Consider the following 18595-nt stretch of genomic DNA (forward strand, 5'->3'; position numbering starts at 1 on the left):
TTCTCTTCTATCACTGCAGGCATGGAAAATGAGGGTATCAGTGGTGACTGGAATAGATTAGAGCTTAGTTGCCTTTGCCTTAATTTCTGGGTAATACAAGTACCACTTGGATTCCAGTGCCAACCTTAAGTGGGTCCCCAGTCATGAAATACATGGAATTTTCTGCTTCTCTGCTAGAGTGGGAGGTTTGGAGTCAGGATTCAGTTACTTTAAATAAAACAAACAAGGATTGTTTTCTTGCCCACCCACATCTGAGTTTGTGGATGGACACGGATGTCCATTCCATTTTCTGCCTCTTGAAGGACATAAATATTAATTTTAATCACAGCATTTGTGGACAGAGCATCCACTTCCTGTTGGCACTGGGTTCTACATAGGAGCCCATTGGAAATCTCATGAGGTTATCCATGGGCTGAGAGAAAATATGTTCAGGCATCCAGAGGAAGGAAGTGGAAAAGCAGGAGAGAAACTGAAGGAACAGAGGTGAGTAGCCTTCAAGAGCCCATCAGACAGCAATTTCTCACTGTGACTGTTAAGTGATTTGCAATTAACTCTTCATGAGGAAATGCTCCAGTTGATGGTGAAAGTCTGAGTGGGCAGATGCCAGTTCTCCAAGCTCACATCTATTGATTCACTCTGCTAGTCATCTTTTTTCCCCAGGCTGCTTATTAGCAGGTTTAAATGGGAGAAGGGATAGGCCCACCTGGCTGGGAACAATGCTCAGAGATCCAAGGCTAGAGGTGGGAATGGGGAAAAGTAGTTGCTCCCTGGGCTCACAAGGGCCTCTGACCTGGGCTTGGAGCTGGGAAGCTTGGCTGGGCTCAGTGGGATAAAGAGGCAGCCAGAGGTCCAATTTAGCTTTAGCATGCTCTGACTTTGGGCCTGCTGCTGAGATTCAACTCCTAGCACCTTAACATACATCGAAACAGCAGCTTCACTACAAGTGCAACAGAAAAAGCAGGAGATTTGAAGTCTAATGACCTGGTTGCGTGAATTTTGGCAAGGGTCTTAAACTTTCTGAGGCTCTGTTTTCTTATTTGAAAATGCAGATACAATAATGTGAACCTCATACAGTTAAGGTAAACATTACACAAGATGATGCAGTTAAAGTGTCTAGTGCCTGGCACATATCAATTATATTATTTATTTTGTGCTTGGAAAATTATTAGTAGTATTCTCTTACACCACATCTTTCACCCCTGCCTGCACATCCTCTTACCCATCCTGACTTGCAGTCAATGTTCTAGATCACCATGAGCAAGTCATTTCACTTCTCACGGCCTCCATGTCCTTATCTATAAAGTTGGGATAAAGTCATCCATTCTGCCCAGCTGCTTCAGGGGCCTTTTAGAAAATAATGGAGATAGAAGGAATTTGCAGACTAGAAAGTGCTACCTCAGGCCACTTGTTCCTATTGGCTAGGTCTGGCCCCGAAAAGTCATACAGGCCAAAGTCTAGGAATTATCCAGAGAGAAAAGGAACACAGTCACTGGGGCCCAGAATCCAGTCAGGGTAGAGGCAGTACAGAGCTAGCAGCTTGTCTACAGCATCCTCCAAAAGACTTGCACAGATGTCTCTTGTCTATCAGATTTCCATCTGCTCGAAACAGAAATGAGGAACAAAGAAGGGCCATTCACTATGCACAACCCCAGCGCCCAAGCAGACCAGAGAATAGCACTAGAGCTGACCAAGGCAGTTTTCTTGATGATCTAAGAAAGGTCTTTAGAGGTTCCCTCCACCAATGGCTCTCTCCAGTATTGCTAAGGACTCCCCAGGGGGTCACAGCGAACGTAGCCATTAGTCACAGTAGAACAGGAAGAGGTCTAATACATCAGTCATGCTGGGAACCACAACAGAACTCCCCCCAAGTCCAACTGAATTAGAATAGGGTGGGGCATGCTGGATTTGGGAGAAGGCAATGGCACCCCACTCCAGTACTCTTGCCTGGAAAATCCCATGGATGGAGGAGCCTAATGGGCTGCAGCCCATGGGGTCGCTAAGAGTCGGACATGACTGAGCAACTTCACTTTCACTTTTTACTTTCATGCATTGGAGAAGGAAATGGCAACCCAGTCCAGTGTTCTTGCCTGGAGAATCCCAGGGACAGAGGAGCCTGGTGGGCTGCCATCTATGGGGTCACACAGAGTCGGATACGACTGAAGCGACTTAGCAGCAGCAGCAGCAGCAGCAGTGCTGGATTTAGGTAGTTGACAAAATTCCATAGGTCACTCCTAGCCCAGTCTTCTGTCTTACATATGGAAACTAGTCTAGTCAAATCTATGCCCATGTGCTGTGTGTGTGTGTGCTTAGTCACTCAGTCATGCCCAACTCTTTGCAACACTTTGGACTGTAGCCTGCCCGATTCCTCTGTCCATGGGGATTCTCAAGGCAAGAACAATGGAGTGGGTTACCATTTCCTCCCCCAGGAGATCTTTCCGACCCAGGGATCAAACTCTCATCTCCTGCATTGCATGAAGATTCTTTACCTGCTGAGCCATCAGGGAAGCCTAATGTATGCCTATGCCACCCATATAGTATTATTGGGGAAACTGAGACTCACAAGGAGAATGGATTTGCCCAAGTCCTTACTGATTAATGAGGGGCAAAAATTACAGCACAAATCTAAGCCTCCCTGACCCCCATGAATTTCCCATGGATGTAATAAGGCCTTTCCAGAAGGTGTTGCCCCAAAATTCCCCTGAGCAACTATGCTTCCTTTCATGAGAGCCCAGGACAGAGAATTCCATTTCTATACATCATTATCAACTTCCCTCCCAGAATGTTCCTTTTTCTCTCTTGCTAATTTGTGCCTATTTTGGCTTTGCTTGATTCATGAGGTCCTGGGGGCCAATAAGCATCTTAGTCTGAAAAGGGGTCCCAAGGAGCCTAGGAGCACTATCCACAGCACATTCAAGCAGCTATTTTAGTCCTCCAGACACCCTTGCTTACCAGGGACGAATGGTAAGAGTTTGGATTAGAGAAATCTGAAGAATGGTAAGAGTTTGGATTAGAGAAATCTGAGCCATTAACACAGTCACCTTCTCCTAGATGATGGCACAAGTAATAGAAAGGTGGAGAGTGATTACTGCTTAGGCTAGAAAAGGCCTGGAAATCGGGATATGACCTAGGTGACTGAGTTATTGCTGTGGTACACCTCTGGTGCCAACAGATGAGATGACTTGCAATAGGGCAGAAGCCACATGCTCCCCACTCAGCCCCACAATTAAATAGGTGGGGCAGCCTGGCCAGCAGCTCTGCCCATAGGCCTGAGTAAAGGATGCTGTTCTTTTCAGGTTGGCCTGAGAGTCTTACCATGAAATGTATCCTTTTGCTTGAGCCATGGGTAAGAGGTTCACACCTCTGCCTCCCAGCTGGTGAGGAGGCTAACACATTTACATGAACTGAGGTTAATTTCAGAAGTGCTAGCCAGCTCCCTGGCAGCTTTCAGGCCATGGACAATATGATGGAGAGTACATCCTCAGATTGAGATGGAGGGGATGGTTTGGATGAACTGAAGTTAAAGTTTCCCTTACTTTCAGCTCTGTCTTCTTTCCCCCTTGCTAGTTGATGCCTCACATTGCTTTGCTTTCTTCATTTCCCTTCAAGGGCAAACCCAGCAACCATGGGTCACAGGCATACTGATGTGGAACAAACCACAAGAATGCGCTTTAGTGACCGGGGGTCCCTCTTGAACCCAGTTTATTAACATTCAGTAAAAGAAATATTCGTTGTTACAAACAGGCAGTGCATCAAGATATCTAGACATCAATGAGAACTAGGATTGGAGAGGTCACAATCCAGGCAATTCCATGATGTCTCAGGGATAAGGAAGGGGAAGCTAGGGCACATCCAGGGGCCATGCTTCCCATTTTTCACTGGGAGAGAAAGAACTCTTATATCTGGGGTAAGGATGTACTGCAGTTTCCAACTTCTTCCCTTTGTCCCCCAGCCATTTTATTTAACATGACCTAAGTATACATTCTTGGTTCCCCCCAACCCCACCCCACCCCACCCCACCCCCATATACATCAGGGAAAATAAGCACCAATAGTAACAAGAATAATAACTAAAGCCCCGCCTCTCAGTAGGTCCAGTCCTCACACACACACATGCCATGTGAATTTTCTTCTTTGGAGTGACTATATAATGGAAAAGTAGGGAATCAGGCCAGCAAGCCATCACCCTAATAGTCACTGTTCCCCCAAAGTTCCATCCATGTGTGAGCTGGAGCACAGCAGGGGAGTAGGAATGGTGGTAGAGGAAGAGATTCCCCCAAAGCAGCAAGAGGGATCAAGGAATTCCCCAACATCTCTTCTGGGTGAATGTCACAATCAACTGAGCTCCTGGAAAGTCCCATGTAAGGGTTTCCTCAATGAGATGGCTAATTCCTGATGGTTCAAGCATCACTTTCATTTGTCTCCCCCAGCTTCTTGGGGAAAGGGGGAATAGTTGAGAAATCTCCTGCCCTCCTTACTGGGTGGAGAATACCCCCAAAATGCTCTTTGGAGAAACCCAACATGACAAATAGCAAAACATGGGCATTCTGGTTTCAAAACTAGAGCGGAAAACATAAAGAGGAAAGAGAGAGACACAGACATGAGTACTTCTAGAAGATCTACACACAGGGAAGGGTGAGTCTGAAAGAAAAAAATAAAACCATAAAAAGACATGCTATCTACCAGGTTCCACATGCCTGAGTCACCTGGCATTTGTCTTAATACCTGGGCATCTTATGCTGTCCCTATCATGGAGGGAGGGGATGGACAGTGCGATACATCAGGGATGGGGAGAGGGGAAAGAGCGAGGGTCCTGGGCAATTGAGATGCCAACCCTCTGCACAAGCAGCAGCAATTTTTGTGTCATCTTCGTTTTGTCTAAAACTGTAAACAGCACCGCTTAAAAATAAAATATATCAGAAAAGAACAATTGATACATTGTTTTCCATGAATATAAAATGCAAACAATACAAAAATAGATAATTGACTTTTGAGATATATATATATATATATATATTAAAAACAACTTGGATGCAACATACACATGGGTAAACTTGAAGTCTCCCTGCTAAACCCCGTCTCCCTCTAGCAATTGGGCCTGAGGGCCGAGGGCAGGTGGGGTGGTAGCAGTGGCAAGGGTAGGAAAGTCACTGGCAGCAGGATGAGGGGAATGCACCTTGGGTGTGGGAAGCTACTTCCCTCCTTGGTACAGTATTGAGGGAGAAAAGACTGGTGTTGACCAAAGCCTTTGGCCCAGAAGGCTCATGGACTGGTGCCTAAGTTGAGTCCAGATGGTTGGGGAAGGCCTTAAAAGAGCCCCAAGGCAGGGCTTCCTTGAAGACGTTAAAACAGAGAAACTGACAGCCCTGGGAGAGACATTCTAAGTGGTTTTCTCTATCCACAGTCATTGGTCCCCTAAGGATCAGTCTCATTTGGGAATTCTCAGGATCAGAGCTATCTGACACTATATATAAGCCTGCTTGCTGGATAGCTAAGAGCAGTCACCTTCTCTCAAGTCGTACCTTCCTGTGAAGTCACATCCAAAAACATTGACCTTGCAATGCTGAAATGGTGTTCATTTGTGGACTTAACATCTACACATTTAGTAGTCTGGGACATATTTGGTGTTAGCCAAGCAAACACTGGTGTATGTTTGGGGAGAGGCCTAGAGCTTGGCTGGCTCTCCCAGTGTCACCCTGTGCTGTCACACAAGTCTCCAGCTGGTCCTCCTTCCTCTTCTAGGCCACAGCTGGGATTCAGAAATGAACTGCTTGGATCTAGAGTAGACTCAAAGGAGGCTGCTTCTGCAGCCATGCACCCTGACTGCCTTATTTCTGATGGTAAGGATCCTATCTCTGGGCTGGCCAGGACAGTGAAAGGACTTGCAGGCAGCAGTGTTCAAACCATGAGCTGATGCTCAGTCCTAAAACTTACTGTGATATGAGACCTTCCAAAGCCCAGCAATGTGTGTCAGGGCTATGACTGCCCTATTCAGAGGTGGTACCTCTTGCTGCCCTCTTGTTAGAGACTGCAGCTCTCAGCCCTTGGCCAAAGGCTGACCACCTACTTTTTCTCTTCTCAGACAGGTTGGTGATCCAGCAGGCTCTGGTGGTTGGTGATGGTTCTACTACCTGCTGTGGTTGGCACAGTCTACATACAAACAGGAGCTTGTGCTGCCCTGAAGGACAAGCAGAGACAGAAGAGGCAAGTGGTGAGCGTTCCTCTGTTGTAAAGGCATTTGGTGAGTGTCTCCTTCCTGCCAAACAGCCAGGACAATTTTAGTCCCACCCTCCCAGGGCAACTTTGGTGAGAAGCCAGAATTGGGGCACTTCTCTCTTGGAATGCTATGCTAGGGTTGAGGAGGGCCTTTCTCACCTTCTTTGATTCTCCAGCTTCATGACTGACAGATTTCTTCACAATGCAGACAAAGTCATCCCTTGAGTGTTGGTGTCGGTGCCATGCAAATTCATGTGGTGCTTCCAGGGGTACACCTTCTACCATCCAGGTTTACTTTTTGTGGGGATGGGCACTGGGCCAACCCCAATCCTAAAAATGGTGACAAAGGCCAGCACACACATCCCATGGCCAAGGGGCAGTCTTCCCACAAAGTCATCTCAACTTCAGGTGGCAGGCAACAGCATCTCTTCTGGAATACCAAGAGCCCTCTTTGCCTCTTAATAGGCATGGAGATGGGTGGAGGATGGGGACAGGATCAAGGGAGCAAGGATCATAATTTGGGTCAACATGCCTAGGTAAAAAGTTTCATTTACCATTTCCAATGGTGAAATTTAAAAGGACCCCTCCGTATTGGTGATTAATGAGAGATAGAGCCTGGTAAGATTAGCCTGTTGCAATGTCTTCCTGACAGCAACTCTTCCTCACCAATATTTCCAAGCTAGTTTAACATGAAAACTGTGTGAATGCAGAAATAAGGGTGCCATTCTTTCCATAAGGAGCTGCAATTACCACACAAGTTGGAGTCCTTCAGCTTGGCAGACTGAGGGCAGATCAGTCTTTCCTCTCAAGACGCCCAGTCCTATGATGATACTAAGAACTTGGCTAATTGGAAAATGAAGGCTCTTTAGAAAAACTGGAACAGTAACCTAAATACCCTTGGTGTCCTGTCTCTTGGGAATGCTAGCATGAAGCCTCTTTAAAGCATCCAGTGAAAGGGTGGGCAAGGCTTAAGGAACTTTTTGTCTTTGGGGGAAAGCAATTTTCCCTTTTAAGAAGCTGAGTTGACATGAGCTCTGCAATGTATGAAATCCTCTCTTCTGTGAAAAGAATGAATGAATTCCTTTTCCTATCCTTCTCCTGCAACCTGCAAAAATTCCATCCCCTACAGCCGAGCCTAGTTTAGGCCACTTCTCTTCCCGTATCTCGATTAAAAGAATGTGTTCCTTGTAATGAGATAACGAAAATTTCCTTTGGAGAAAAAAAAGAACCAAAATTCAAAAGCATCTGCAATTCAGGCTGTCACAAGCTTAAAGAAACAAAGAAGGAAAAAAAATCCTATTATTCCGGAGCTCAAGACCTATGGTAGTGTCTACAATATAACCCTGTCTTGTTTGCAACTAGATGAATTTGGTCATTACATTAAGGAAATTAGCATTTTTGTCTTCAACCCAAGCTATAGCAGGCCAGGTTAAAAGACCCTCACTGGTTATGATACCTAAGTCCATAGCAATAGGCAGTGAGACACATGCTACTTGATCCTCTCTGAGGACAGCTAGCTGGGGCTACTAGATTATACTATCTGATGTGATGGTGGCAGCTATGGCAAGACCAAAGGAAGTGGGAGTGGGGAGGATTTGTACCATAATTTTACACTGCTAATAGCAAACAAGCTCCTTGTCCCCAAGTGGGAGGCAGTGTAGATTTGGCTGCTCATCTACTGGATGGAAAAATGGCAGAGATTTTATACATATATAAAATCACTACCTTGGCAATTGGAATAGGCACAAAATTAGAGCATCTCAAACCCTGCATGGGTCACAAGGTAAAAACCCAAAAACAAAAATTGGAGCACAGAAGCAGCAATCTCCCAGGGCAGATGTACTTGAGCTGAATGTGGCCACAGAAGGGAAGTGGGAAAACAAAGGTGAAAACTCATAGGAGCTTTCCTTGGCCAAAAGAATTTTCAAGTTAAACAGTAACCCCCACCCCCACCCCTCTGCCCAACCCTGATCCCCATTCACATGCTCAGGCCCCATGCCCCTCACTCCAGAATTGATGATGACTACTCAGCTAGTTTTCCATTCATAGCAGTGGAGGAGCAGCTGGTGGGGAGAGAGGCACCTTGCTCAGCCTTCTCCTTTGACAGGTCAAGGCTGGAAGCCCCATAGTGAATGGGCTGAGGCTCTGGGGGCTCAGGCCGGATCCTGGGCAGCTGAGGGATGCCATGAGTAATGCCCACAGGCTTGGCCTGGGGCACAGGGCTGGGGCTGAAGCCTCCAGAAATGGAGGAAAAACTGGGCTCATCAACAGGCAGCAGCACATCTTGAGGCCTGGCCCTCACACTCTGGGAGGCCTTTGGCTGGGGGTTATAACAAGGGCCCAGGGGCAGGGGTAGGTGCGAAGGCCGAGCTAGCTGAGACTTGGATTCCCCAGGTGCTCTTGGCTCTGGCCCTGATACTGAGAGCAACATTGACATGGTGAAAGGAGATATGCAACAGACTGCCTGCCCAAATGGATGGCTAGAAGGCCCATTCAACTGGCTAGGACTTATCCAGGCATGGCCAGGCCCCACTGGGAGAGGACAGGGAGCCCAGGCAGGCCAGTCATAGGTTACTGGAGGTTCAGTATAGAGAGATAGGGGACTGTCTCGGCCCCATTCTTCCTCCTCCTCTTCTTCATCTGAATCTTCTTGCTGGGCCTGAAGCTCATCAGAATCCATATAGCCTTGGGTCAGGTGAGAATTGGAGAGCTCCAGCTCCAGGGTCTCAGCAGTGTCAAGGGAGCGGCTCCTCCTGCTGAGGGCCATGGCAGCAGGTGGAGGTCGAGGGTGCATGCCAGGTAGTCCCAAGTATCGAGGGAGACTGCTTACACCCCAGGGTAGGCCTTGGTAGAATCGGCTGCGGTAGTTGTTGAAGGCATGTTTCTGATAGTAGCCCAGTTCAAAAGCTTCCAAGGAGGCTGCAAGGTCTTCATCATTGTGGAACTCAGGATTTTCTTCACACTTGCCTTCCCCATCCCGTTCCACATCGGCGATATCAAAGGTCACCATGGGAGGCAGCTCAGGAAGGTTTTGAGTAAAGGATGAATCAGAGTCAGAGCTGCAGGACATGCTGGAGAAGAGGTTCCCATTGCTGGTGAACTCCACAAGGGCCTGAGAGAAACTCACAGTAGCATTCCCTTCCTTCTCAACATCCTCTTCCTCTGGCTCCTCAGGGGGTGAATAAGTAGGGTAGGCCCTCCTGGGAGATCCTCCAAAATTTGCTTCTTGCATGTCTGGCTCAAACATAGCGTCACTCTGGAAGAGTTGCATCAGGCAAGTACTTTGATCTTTCTTGGAGCAGGTTCCCTCAAAACGCTTCTCCAAAGGACGGAAGTCCCTCCAGTCTGGCTCGCTGCTTGCAGTGGCAGGGAAAGCTGATGTGGTTCCTCTGTAGGAAGTCTGAGAGGCCCCTGATGCCCCTTCCACCAGACCCATCACTGATGGGCCTAAAGGCCTCATTTGATACTCTATAACGGGCTTCTCCTGCCGCACCTGGGCCTCTCGGACTTGAAGCTCTCGACCACAGACCTCTTGGCCACAGGCCTCCCTGGCGTAGGCCTCTCGAGGTCGGGCCTCTCTGACATAAGCTTCCCGGGTGTGGGCCTCTCGAGCATGGGCCTCTCTGGTGTGAGCCTCTTGGGCACATGCTTCCCGGGCCTCTCGCTGCTCCCGCTGAAGCTCCCAATATAGCAACTGTTTCTGGATGGCTACTAGCCGTTCTTCCTCTGTCTCCATTGCCCCAGGTGGCCGAGGGGAAGAAAAGGGCTCAAAGTTCAAGAAGGGGTCAAACATCTCAGAGCTGTGACAATGGAGGTCATAAAGGCAGTCATCCCCAGGTGGGGAGTTCTCAAGACTATCATCTGGCTCATAGAACTCATAGAGGGCATCACCACTATAGCTGTCTCGGGGCAAGCAATCCCTATGGACAAGCCCCAGGGCCTCACCTGAATCATCCTCAAGTCCTGGTGTAGTGGAGTCATAATAACCCTCATCACTATTGGGGGCGGACTCTTGCTGATCACTCTGAGGAGTCAAAAGTTCCCCAGGGGCTGAGCCAGGATAAGACCTAACTGGGTCAAGAAGCATGTAGCCAAGGTGGCCTGGGGATGTTGTGGGATGGTAGCCTGGATTTAGTATGGGCCTTGGGTACATCTGGGAACTTGCCCACAGATACTCTAAATCATCATCTTCTTCCTCCTTGACTTCTTCTCCCTCTTCTAATTCCACCTCCTCTTCCTCTTCTTCCTCATCATCATCATCAGGCAAGGCCATCTCTTCACCCCCTCCTTGGTAGGTCACCAAGCAGGAACTTCGTTTGGTTCCATCTCGGTTGGCCCTCTGGCCTCCAGAGGCCATGCTATCTGTCATACTATCCATATCCTGTTCTGCTATTATGTCACCACAACCTGTCAGTGAGTCAAAACTCTTCAGAGATGTGACATCCCCAAAGAGGAGGCTCAGCTGGTCCCCTAAAGGGCCATTGGGTAGATTTACCTCTCCTGCCACAAGCTTCTCCCCTGTTTCTGGACTATGGAATTCCTCTGGGCCACTGGCTTCAGGGTCAGGTTTGGGCTGCAAGAATGCTGAGACAAAGGCCTCCAAGGTTTTTTCTGGATCTTTAAAGGCTGCTTTCTCAGTGGCTGCCAGAGAAGTCTCTGATATTGAAGGAATGTTCGGCCCAGGGACATCTTGGAATTTGGCATTTTCCTTTCTTGGGGCTTGGAGGACCTCATCAGTGTGGGACAGAAGGGCTGAGCTCACATACTCATGAGGCCTGGCTCTGGCCCCCTCAGACTCCTTGGCTCCTGGATTGCTTTGCTCAGCCCCAGAGACCTTGCTCTTCCGGTGACGCCGGATACTACTGAAAAAACCTTTCAGGCCTTTTTTTGGCTTGGGCACAAAGTGAGCCTTCTCAGCCCCAGCTTTCTCTGTGGCTCCAGCCACAGACCTCTTGCATCTGGAGTCTGTCTCCAAAGACCCATGGACACTCTGAGAGCTGGGAAGTTGGCATGATGACTCAGGCAAAGGTAAGGAGAGGCCAGTTCCTTCACTGACAATGTCTTCAGGGTCATGGACTGCTTCACTCAGGCCATCGTGGGTCTTGCTCTTGCTAAGACCCTTCTTAGAACTGCCTTTCCCAGAACCTTTGCTTCGTCCCCCTCCAAAGAAACTAGGCAGGGTACAGATGCCCTTCTTTCCACCAAAGAGTTTCATGGCAGTTTTCTTCAGCCTACCTGGGCCAGATGAGGGTGGCTCTGATGTGGGCCTTTCTGTTGTCTCAGATGCCTTGTTTTTGGCCCCTTTCTCTGTCCCTTGATCCTGGGTATCCATAGAGACTGTTGTTCCCTTGGCCTGAGCAGCTTCATCCTTTCGGGTCTCCATGATGGTGGGGAAAACTCAGGTGTATTCAGCTAAAAAATGCAGCCTTTTGGCTTCTCGGCACTGTTATAACATCATCAGTCAGGAAGCATCACAGCTGGGGCTGAAGATAAGAGAGACAAAGAGAGACAGTATTGGTGAGCAAGCATCCAGGCTGGGTTTGTTTTCACAGGTGTCTGTGGTTTCAGGCTTGAATTGAACCACAAAGAAAGAAAATGTAGGGAAAACCTTAATGCACTCCATATGCTTGGCTTGCTGGGTCAGACCCCTCTGGGCCACAAAGCAGCAAAACCATACACTGAGCAACAGGCAGCCATGACCCCTATCCCGTTTGCTGGGTCTACTCACTTCAGGTCACCTTAAGCTCAGGGGAGCACACTGGGCAGGGAGAATTGCAGATATGAAAAAGGCCCAGGTGCTATTGGCCACAGGAGGGGTGGTGTAGGAAGGTGGAAGGGAAGTCAGCTCTGATGACACAGAAGTTTTGAAAAGCAGCTGGCAAAAACAGCCCATTAAGTATTCACTGGGTTCTGTAAGAACCAAGCCTCAATTTCATATTAGCCAGAGCTCTCACTGACATTTTGCCTGGAACTGGGTAGAAAAGTAGACCTGAAGTTTCACTTTCTTCCTTCAGGCTACCTAAATTGCTTGTAGGACCATGTTCAGACCTTCAAAAGTGCAGAACAGGAGCCTTGCAGACCCACATTCCAGAGTTGCAATACAGAATCAGCTAAGATGGCATGGTAGCCTTGGGGCAAGGCACTCTCTGGGATTCAGTATACTCTGTCTAAGAGACCTAGAAATACCTCCCTCTCATAGTGGTTATGTGAGGGACAGGTCTAACCTAGACTCTCTAGTGACTGTTCTGCTGGTAACAGATTTTAATGTGGTCCACAGGGGCTTCCCTGATGGCTCAGACAGTAAAGAATCTGCCTGCATGTAAAATATCATGTATGAAATGAAAAAAAAAAAAAAAAAAAGAATCTGCCTGCAATGCAGGAGACCCAAGTTCATATCCCTGGGTTGGGAAAATCCCCTGGAGAAGGGAATGGCTACCCACTCTAGTATTCTTGCCTGGAGAATCCCATGGACAGAGCAGCCTGGCAGGCTACAGTCCATGGGGTCGCAAAGAGTGACATGACTGAGCAACTAACAGTTTCGCTTTCTGTAACTGAAACCACCATGAGAACCATAAGACAGATTGTTTCTTCTCTGCTCCTTTCATTATTTTGACCCCCATCTAACTTCCTATCTAGAAAGGGAACTCCTTGAAGGCACAACTCAACATGACTCATGTCCCTGGTCAGTTAGGCTCTGAACAGCTATTTGAATGAACAAACCTGATGCAAGACACACCCTTCTGGTCTAGGCTCCCAGTCCTCTAAATAGCCAAATGTCACAGAGATAGAAAAAAAAAAAAAAAAAAAAAAGAAGGATTAGCCACCACCTATCCCAACATATCCCCCTCTCCACCCCCATGGTCTGATGTATCCACTCCAGTGACTATAGCTGATTAACAGCTGGATCAGTGACCAGCCTGCGAAAGCCCAGTGACCCCTCCCTGGAAAGTCCCTCACCACTATCCTCTCTTTGCAGGGTGGCCACCAGCACCTAAGGAGCTTGGGTAGGAAAGGGAGACAGAATAGCTGCTGGGAGCCAGAGAGAGAGAGAGAAAGAGGGGCAAGCAACACTGTTGTCCTAAGAGTAGCTGGCCAGCATATCAGCCTTGTGACTTGTTGCCACGGTAAAAACCCTCTCACATTCACCTACAGTGGGAAACTAAGAACTAGCACTCTGGGGGTGGAGAGAGCCTGGCAGCTACAATCTATCCCCTGACCACCTTAGAGGAATCTTCCTGGAGTCCCTGATCTTGTCTTGCAAATAGTAATTTTGTGCTTTGTGCCATGCTTAGCCTGACACTTGACTCATCAATGTGATCTAAGCTTCCCTCAGAAGTACTCTGCAGAACTGAATATTAAACTTGTAGCATGATAATGTTTGGTTACCCCAAAAATAAGAGAAAAAAATACCATCATCTGATCTCTTCTCTGCAGAAATCTGTATTGCAATTTACTCAGGTTAGGTTCTTGTTTTTTGATTGTGTGACATATTTTAACATGGCATTGTTCCAGCTTAGCCCTGCAACTGATAGGACCACAATAAACAGTGCTACCCCTCAAATACACAATGATACACACACACACACACACACACACACACACACTCCGAGTCCTCTGCCCTGGGGTCTAAAGGGAATAGGGACCCTATCATCTATCTGAGTCCTTCACTTTCCAAAACACAGATGTTTTTACCTCAGCCCTGAAATTATTGACAATGTTGTCATTATGGTTTGGGCATTGAGGAGATGGGGTGGCAATAAGTGGAGTTATTTGTGAAATTCCATTCCCCTCTGAGGAATTACTGAAAGGAACCTCACTAGAACACTTGGTTAAATGATAATTATTAAGCTCAGTGCTGCCAGAAGGGTTCAAAACCCCAGTCCTTGCTTTTGGGAAGCTCCTAGGCTAACAGAGAATCTTCTATATAACAGTCTCAAGGCACAATATGATGCAGACCTTAGAGAAGAGCCCTCCTTACTGGTTAAGCTGAGTGCTGAAATATCACTCTTCATATCTTATGATCATATCCCAGGATAAACTTGAAAGGCAAAAAGATAATCCCTGGGCTCAGAAAAGAGAATGCCTTGAGAAGGAGGCATTCAATCTGGGCCTTTTTAGACAGGAGTGAGTGAAACTGTCAATTATTTAGAGGAAAGGATGGGCAAGGCTAGTAAGTGTGGCTGGGCATCAAGGAAAACCAAAGGCTAAGTGAAAAACCTTATAGGCTTACCCATCCTTGTGAATTGAAGGTTTAATTGTCCTATGGGTTTTGGAGCTAGAATTTCTGCAAACAGAAGAATTAGGCAAACTGAATCTTAAACAGGGCTGCTTTATAGAACCTTGATGCCTTGGCTAGAAGGTAGGCCCTTTGGGCTTTCTCTTACCCTTGCTTCTTTGCTCTGTTGGAGTAGAGGCCAGCCCACAGCTCTCTACATTGTCCCCTTCTCTGTAATAGGGATCAGCAGTATGCTGTGTAAGAAGCCATGGTCCACAGAGTTGGGTTCCAGATCATGCCAAGGCATCCATCTAAGCCTTGGGCACTTGTGAAATGGAGATCAAAATAGCTTCTCTACCTGTGGTCCACTACAGAGATGTGAGGTTAGATAGGATAATGAACATCAAAAGCATTTTGTAAGCTGTAAAGTGCAAAGCAAATGAGAAAGACTGGCATTCCGGTTATATAAGTCAGATCTCAGTTTCCTAGGAAGTAGTTGTTTGTTGTTGTTTAGTCACTAAGTTGAGACCATGTGTAAAAGGCCACTCATTTGAGAAAGCCATTCAACTACAGGAGGTCCAAGGAACCAGCTGCCTTGGCCCATGCTAAGGAAGAGCCAAGTGTTAAGAGATTTTAAAGATATTTGTGGATTTATACAAAGTCCTCTGTTAAGGGCAATTTAAAAAGCCTTCTGTATATGTTGTGGGAGTGGGTGAACTAGGCAGGGTTGTATCCCCGGGATTCAAATTCTCTTCCCCCAGCTTCAGGTTCTCCTCCTAACTAGGCCCAGGGCCATCTCTGCTGGCAAAGGTCAGAGTTGAAATTATACTGTCTCCTACTTCCCTGCTTTGTCCCTTCCAGAGCCAGGCACCCCACCCATAGTGTCACTGCCCTGTTTCCCTCACAAGGCAGTAGGACAGAAGCTGACAGGAATCACCTGTAGCTAGTGCTCCTTAAGCCCAGCCCCACCTAGCCATCTGACTCAGGCCTCTTTTCCATACTCCTTACTGCCTCACCAGGTCCCAATGCTGTCCTTTCCCAGTGGGCTATGCTACCTTTGCTCGGGACCACAGTTCAGGAGAGTGCGGTGGGGCAGAAGGCAAAGGGGACTGCATAGGGGACTGAAAAGGGACAGATTCTGCAGCTCCCTCAGGCTGAGGCTGGCTCCCTTCATAGTTTCTGCCAAGAAAGTAGTCCTGCTAAGTGCAGAGCCCCTCCACCCTAAGGTTTCTCAAACTGCATGCCTATCTAAGTTTCAGTTGGACTGGTGGGTGAGAGAATACTCTAAGGCTACCCTGTGATCCCTGGCAGGGGCCACTTGCTGAAGCTATTGCTAGCACGGCAGGAATTGGGCTGTGTCCATCCCTGCTCCAGAGAGGCCAGCCTCAGGCCATTCTTAGACCAGTGGAAGGCTAAGTCAGAGCTACTTCCTCCTCCTCTCCTCTCAAAACACAGAAAGAGACCAGTCACAAATTTGCCCCAGGAATCCATCTCAGTAACGGGGAAACAGCTGCAGCGAGTCCTGCACATTCTGCTCCCAGCCCTATTTCCTGGGGCCAGCTGAGCCAACTTAGAGAAGGCTGAATTCAGGGAAGAAGTGTGTGGATTTATGCAGTAGCTCCAGAGGCATGGCCTAAACCAGTCGTAGTTTCCCAGACCTCCTCCAAGAAGTTTCCCTGGGAGCAATCCCACTCTGGGTGCATCTTGTGCTTGTACATGCAGTGGAAGGTGGTCTAAGGAAGGAGTAATAAGGACAGGAAGTCCAGCCAGCCTCCCCCCACTTCCTGAGAGTCAGCCAATTCTGCACTGTAATCAGTTCTCCCTACTTGGGGGAAATCCAGCAAGTTCTTTTGGTTTCAACTGGAAAATAAGGCTATTAAGAGTGCCTACATTTTAAAGCTATTTTAAGGAATTAAAATCTGATGTATATAAAGTAACAAATAAAATCCATAACAGAGGCTCAAAAACATAGCAACGAGTTTTACATATATTTTATTCAAACTGCTGCTATTAAGTCACTTCAGTCGTGTCCAACTCTGTGCGACCCCATAGACGGCAGCCCACCAGGCTCCCCCGTCCCTGGGATTCTCCAGGTAAGAACACTGGAGTGGGTTGCCATTTCCTTCTCCAATGCATGAAAGTGAAAAGTGAAAGAGAAGTCGCTCAGTTGTATCTGACGCTTAGCGACCCCATGGACTGCAGCCTACCAGGCCTCTCCATCCATGGGATTTTCCAGGCAAGAGTACTGGAGTGGGGTGCCATTGCCTTCTCTGTTTTATTCAAACTATAGTTGGACAATTTCTAGCAGCAAAACTACCTCAGTCAGGGTTGACTAAGGTGCTTCCCAGGCTCTAAGGGTATGTCACCAAACCTTCTTGGGCCTCAATTTACACAAATGGTAAATGAAGGAGCCTTCATTTCTTCTCACAGGAGGCTTCAGTTCTTTTAGTCAACTTTTGATTTCGGGGGCCCAAAATATTTCCTCAAATCAACTACTGGTTTACAGCTCTAGTTTATCTGGGAATCTCCACTAGCCAGGTTCTCTAGCCCAAGCCAGAAAGGTCAACAATCCAAACTTAGCTAAAGTACTGATACAAAGGAAATTCAAATCAACAAATGTCCTTCATCCACTCCTGGTACTTGTTGTTTAATCACTAAGTCATGTTCTACTCTTTTGTGACTCCCATAGACTGTAGCTTGCCTGGCTCCTCTGCCCATGGGATTCCCCAGGCATAAATACTGCAGTATGTTGTCATTTCCTTCTTTAGGAGATCGTCCCAACCCAGGGATAGAACCCACATCTCCTGCATTGGCAGGCAGATTCTTTACCACTGAGCCACAAGGGAAGCACTCATGGTACTTACCAGCTTACAAAATGTTCCCCACGTCCTCACTCACGCCCATTTCTCCTTCCCAGTGATCCATTAATCAGGCCTGGTTGCTGCTGCTGTTTAGTCACTAAGTCATGTCTCTTTTGCAACACTATAGACTGTACCCAACCAGGTTCCTCTGTCCATGGGATTTTCCTGGCATGAATACTGGAGTGGAGAATACTTTCTTCTCAAATGCACATGGAACATTCCCAGGATAGACCACATCCTGGTTCACAAATCAAGAATCAGTAAATTTAAGAAAACTGAAATCATATCAAGCATCTTTTCTGACCACAACGCTGAGACTAGGTATCAATTACAGGAGGAAAAAAAACTGTATAAAACACAAACACATGGAGATCGAACAATACATTTCTAAATAACAAACAGGTTATTGAAGAAGTGAAAAGAGAAATCAAAAAGTTCCTAGAAAAACATGACAGTGAAATCATGATGACCCAAAACCTATGGGATGCAGCAAAAGCAGTTCTAAGAGGGAAGTTTATACACAATCCTACCTCAAGAAACAAACAAACAAACAAAAACATCTAATAGACAACCTAACTTTACACCTAAAACAACTGGAAAAAGAACAAATGAAAAGACCCAAAGTTAGCAGAAGGAAAGAAATCAAACATCAGAGCATAAGTAAATGAAAAGGAAATGAAGGGACAATACTAAAGATTAATAAAACTAAAAGCAGATTCTTTGAGAAGATAAATAAAATTGACAAACCTTTAGCCAGACTCATAAAGAAAAAAAGGGAGAAGAATCAAATCAACAAAATTAGAAATGAAAAAGGAGGGGTTACAACAGACAATGCAGAAATACAAAGCATTATAGGAGACTATTATGAACAACAATATGGCAATAAAATAGATAACCTGGAAGAAATGGACAGATTCTTAGAAAGGTTCAATCTTCCAAAACTGAACCAGGAAGAAATAGAAACAATGAGCAACTCAATTACAAGCACTGAAGTTGAAGCTGTGATCAAAAATCTCCCAGAAAACAAAAGCCCAGGACCAGATGGCTTCACAGGAGAATTCTATCAAACATTTAGAGAAGAGCTAATGCCTATCCTTCTAAAACTCTTTCAAAAAACTGCAGAGGAAGGGACACTTCCGATCATTCTATGAGGTCACCATCACCCTGATACCAAAACCTGACAAAGACAACACAGAAAAAGAAAACTACAGGTCAATATCACTGATGAATATAGATGCAAAAATCCTCAACAAAATTTTAGCAAACAGAATTCAGCAACACATCTGAAAGCTCATATATCATGAACA

The 18595-nt window shown here is 46.8% G+C and overlaps 1 protein-coding gene across 4 annotated transcripts in view; it reads right to left on the minus strand.

The window, feature by feature from the left end:
- Positions 1 to 3667: 3667 nt before the first annotated feature.
- Positions 3668 to 18595, minus strand: part of AMER1 (APC membrane recruitment protein 1) — a 30273-nt gene continuing 15345 nt past the window's right edge. For 3 of the 4 annotated variants that reach the window (XM_006054270.4, XM_025277336.3, XM_006054271.4), the window contains one exon: positions 3668 to 11695. In XM_006054270.4, the coding sequence (XP_006054332.1) occupies positions 8236 to 11595 (3360 nt within the window). In that variant the 5' untranslated portion in view covers positions 11596 to 11695 and the 3' untranslated portion in view covers positions 3668 to 8235. The remainder of the gene's footprint in view (positions 11696 to 18595) is intronic. The other variant, XR_327192.4, reaches the window with a different exon arrangement.

This window comes from Bubalus bubalis, chromosome X (genome assembly GCF_019923935.1).
Source record: "Bubalus bubalis isolate 160015118507 breed Murrah chromosome X, NDDB_SH_1, whole genome shotgun sequence".
In the NCBI taxonomy this organism is placed as follows: domain Eukaryota; kingdom Metazoa; phylum Chordata; class Mammalia; order Artiodactyla; family Bovidae; genus Bubalus; species Bubalus bubalis.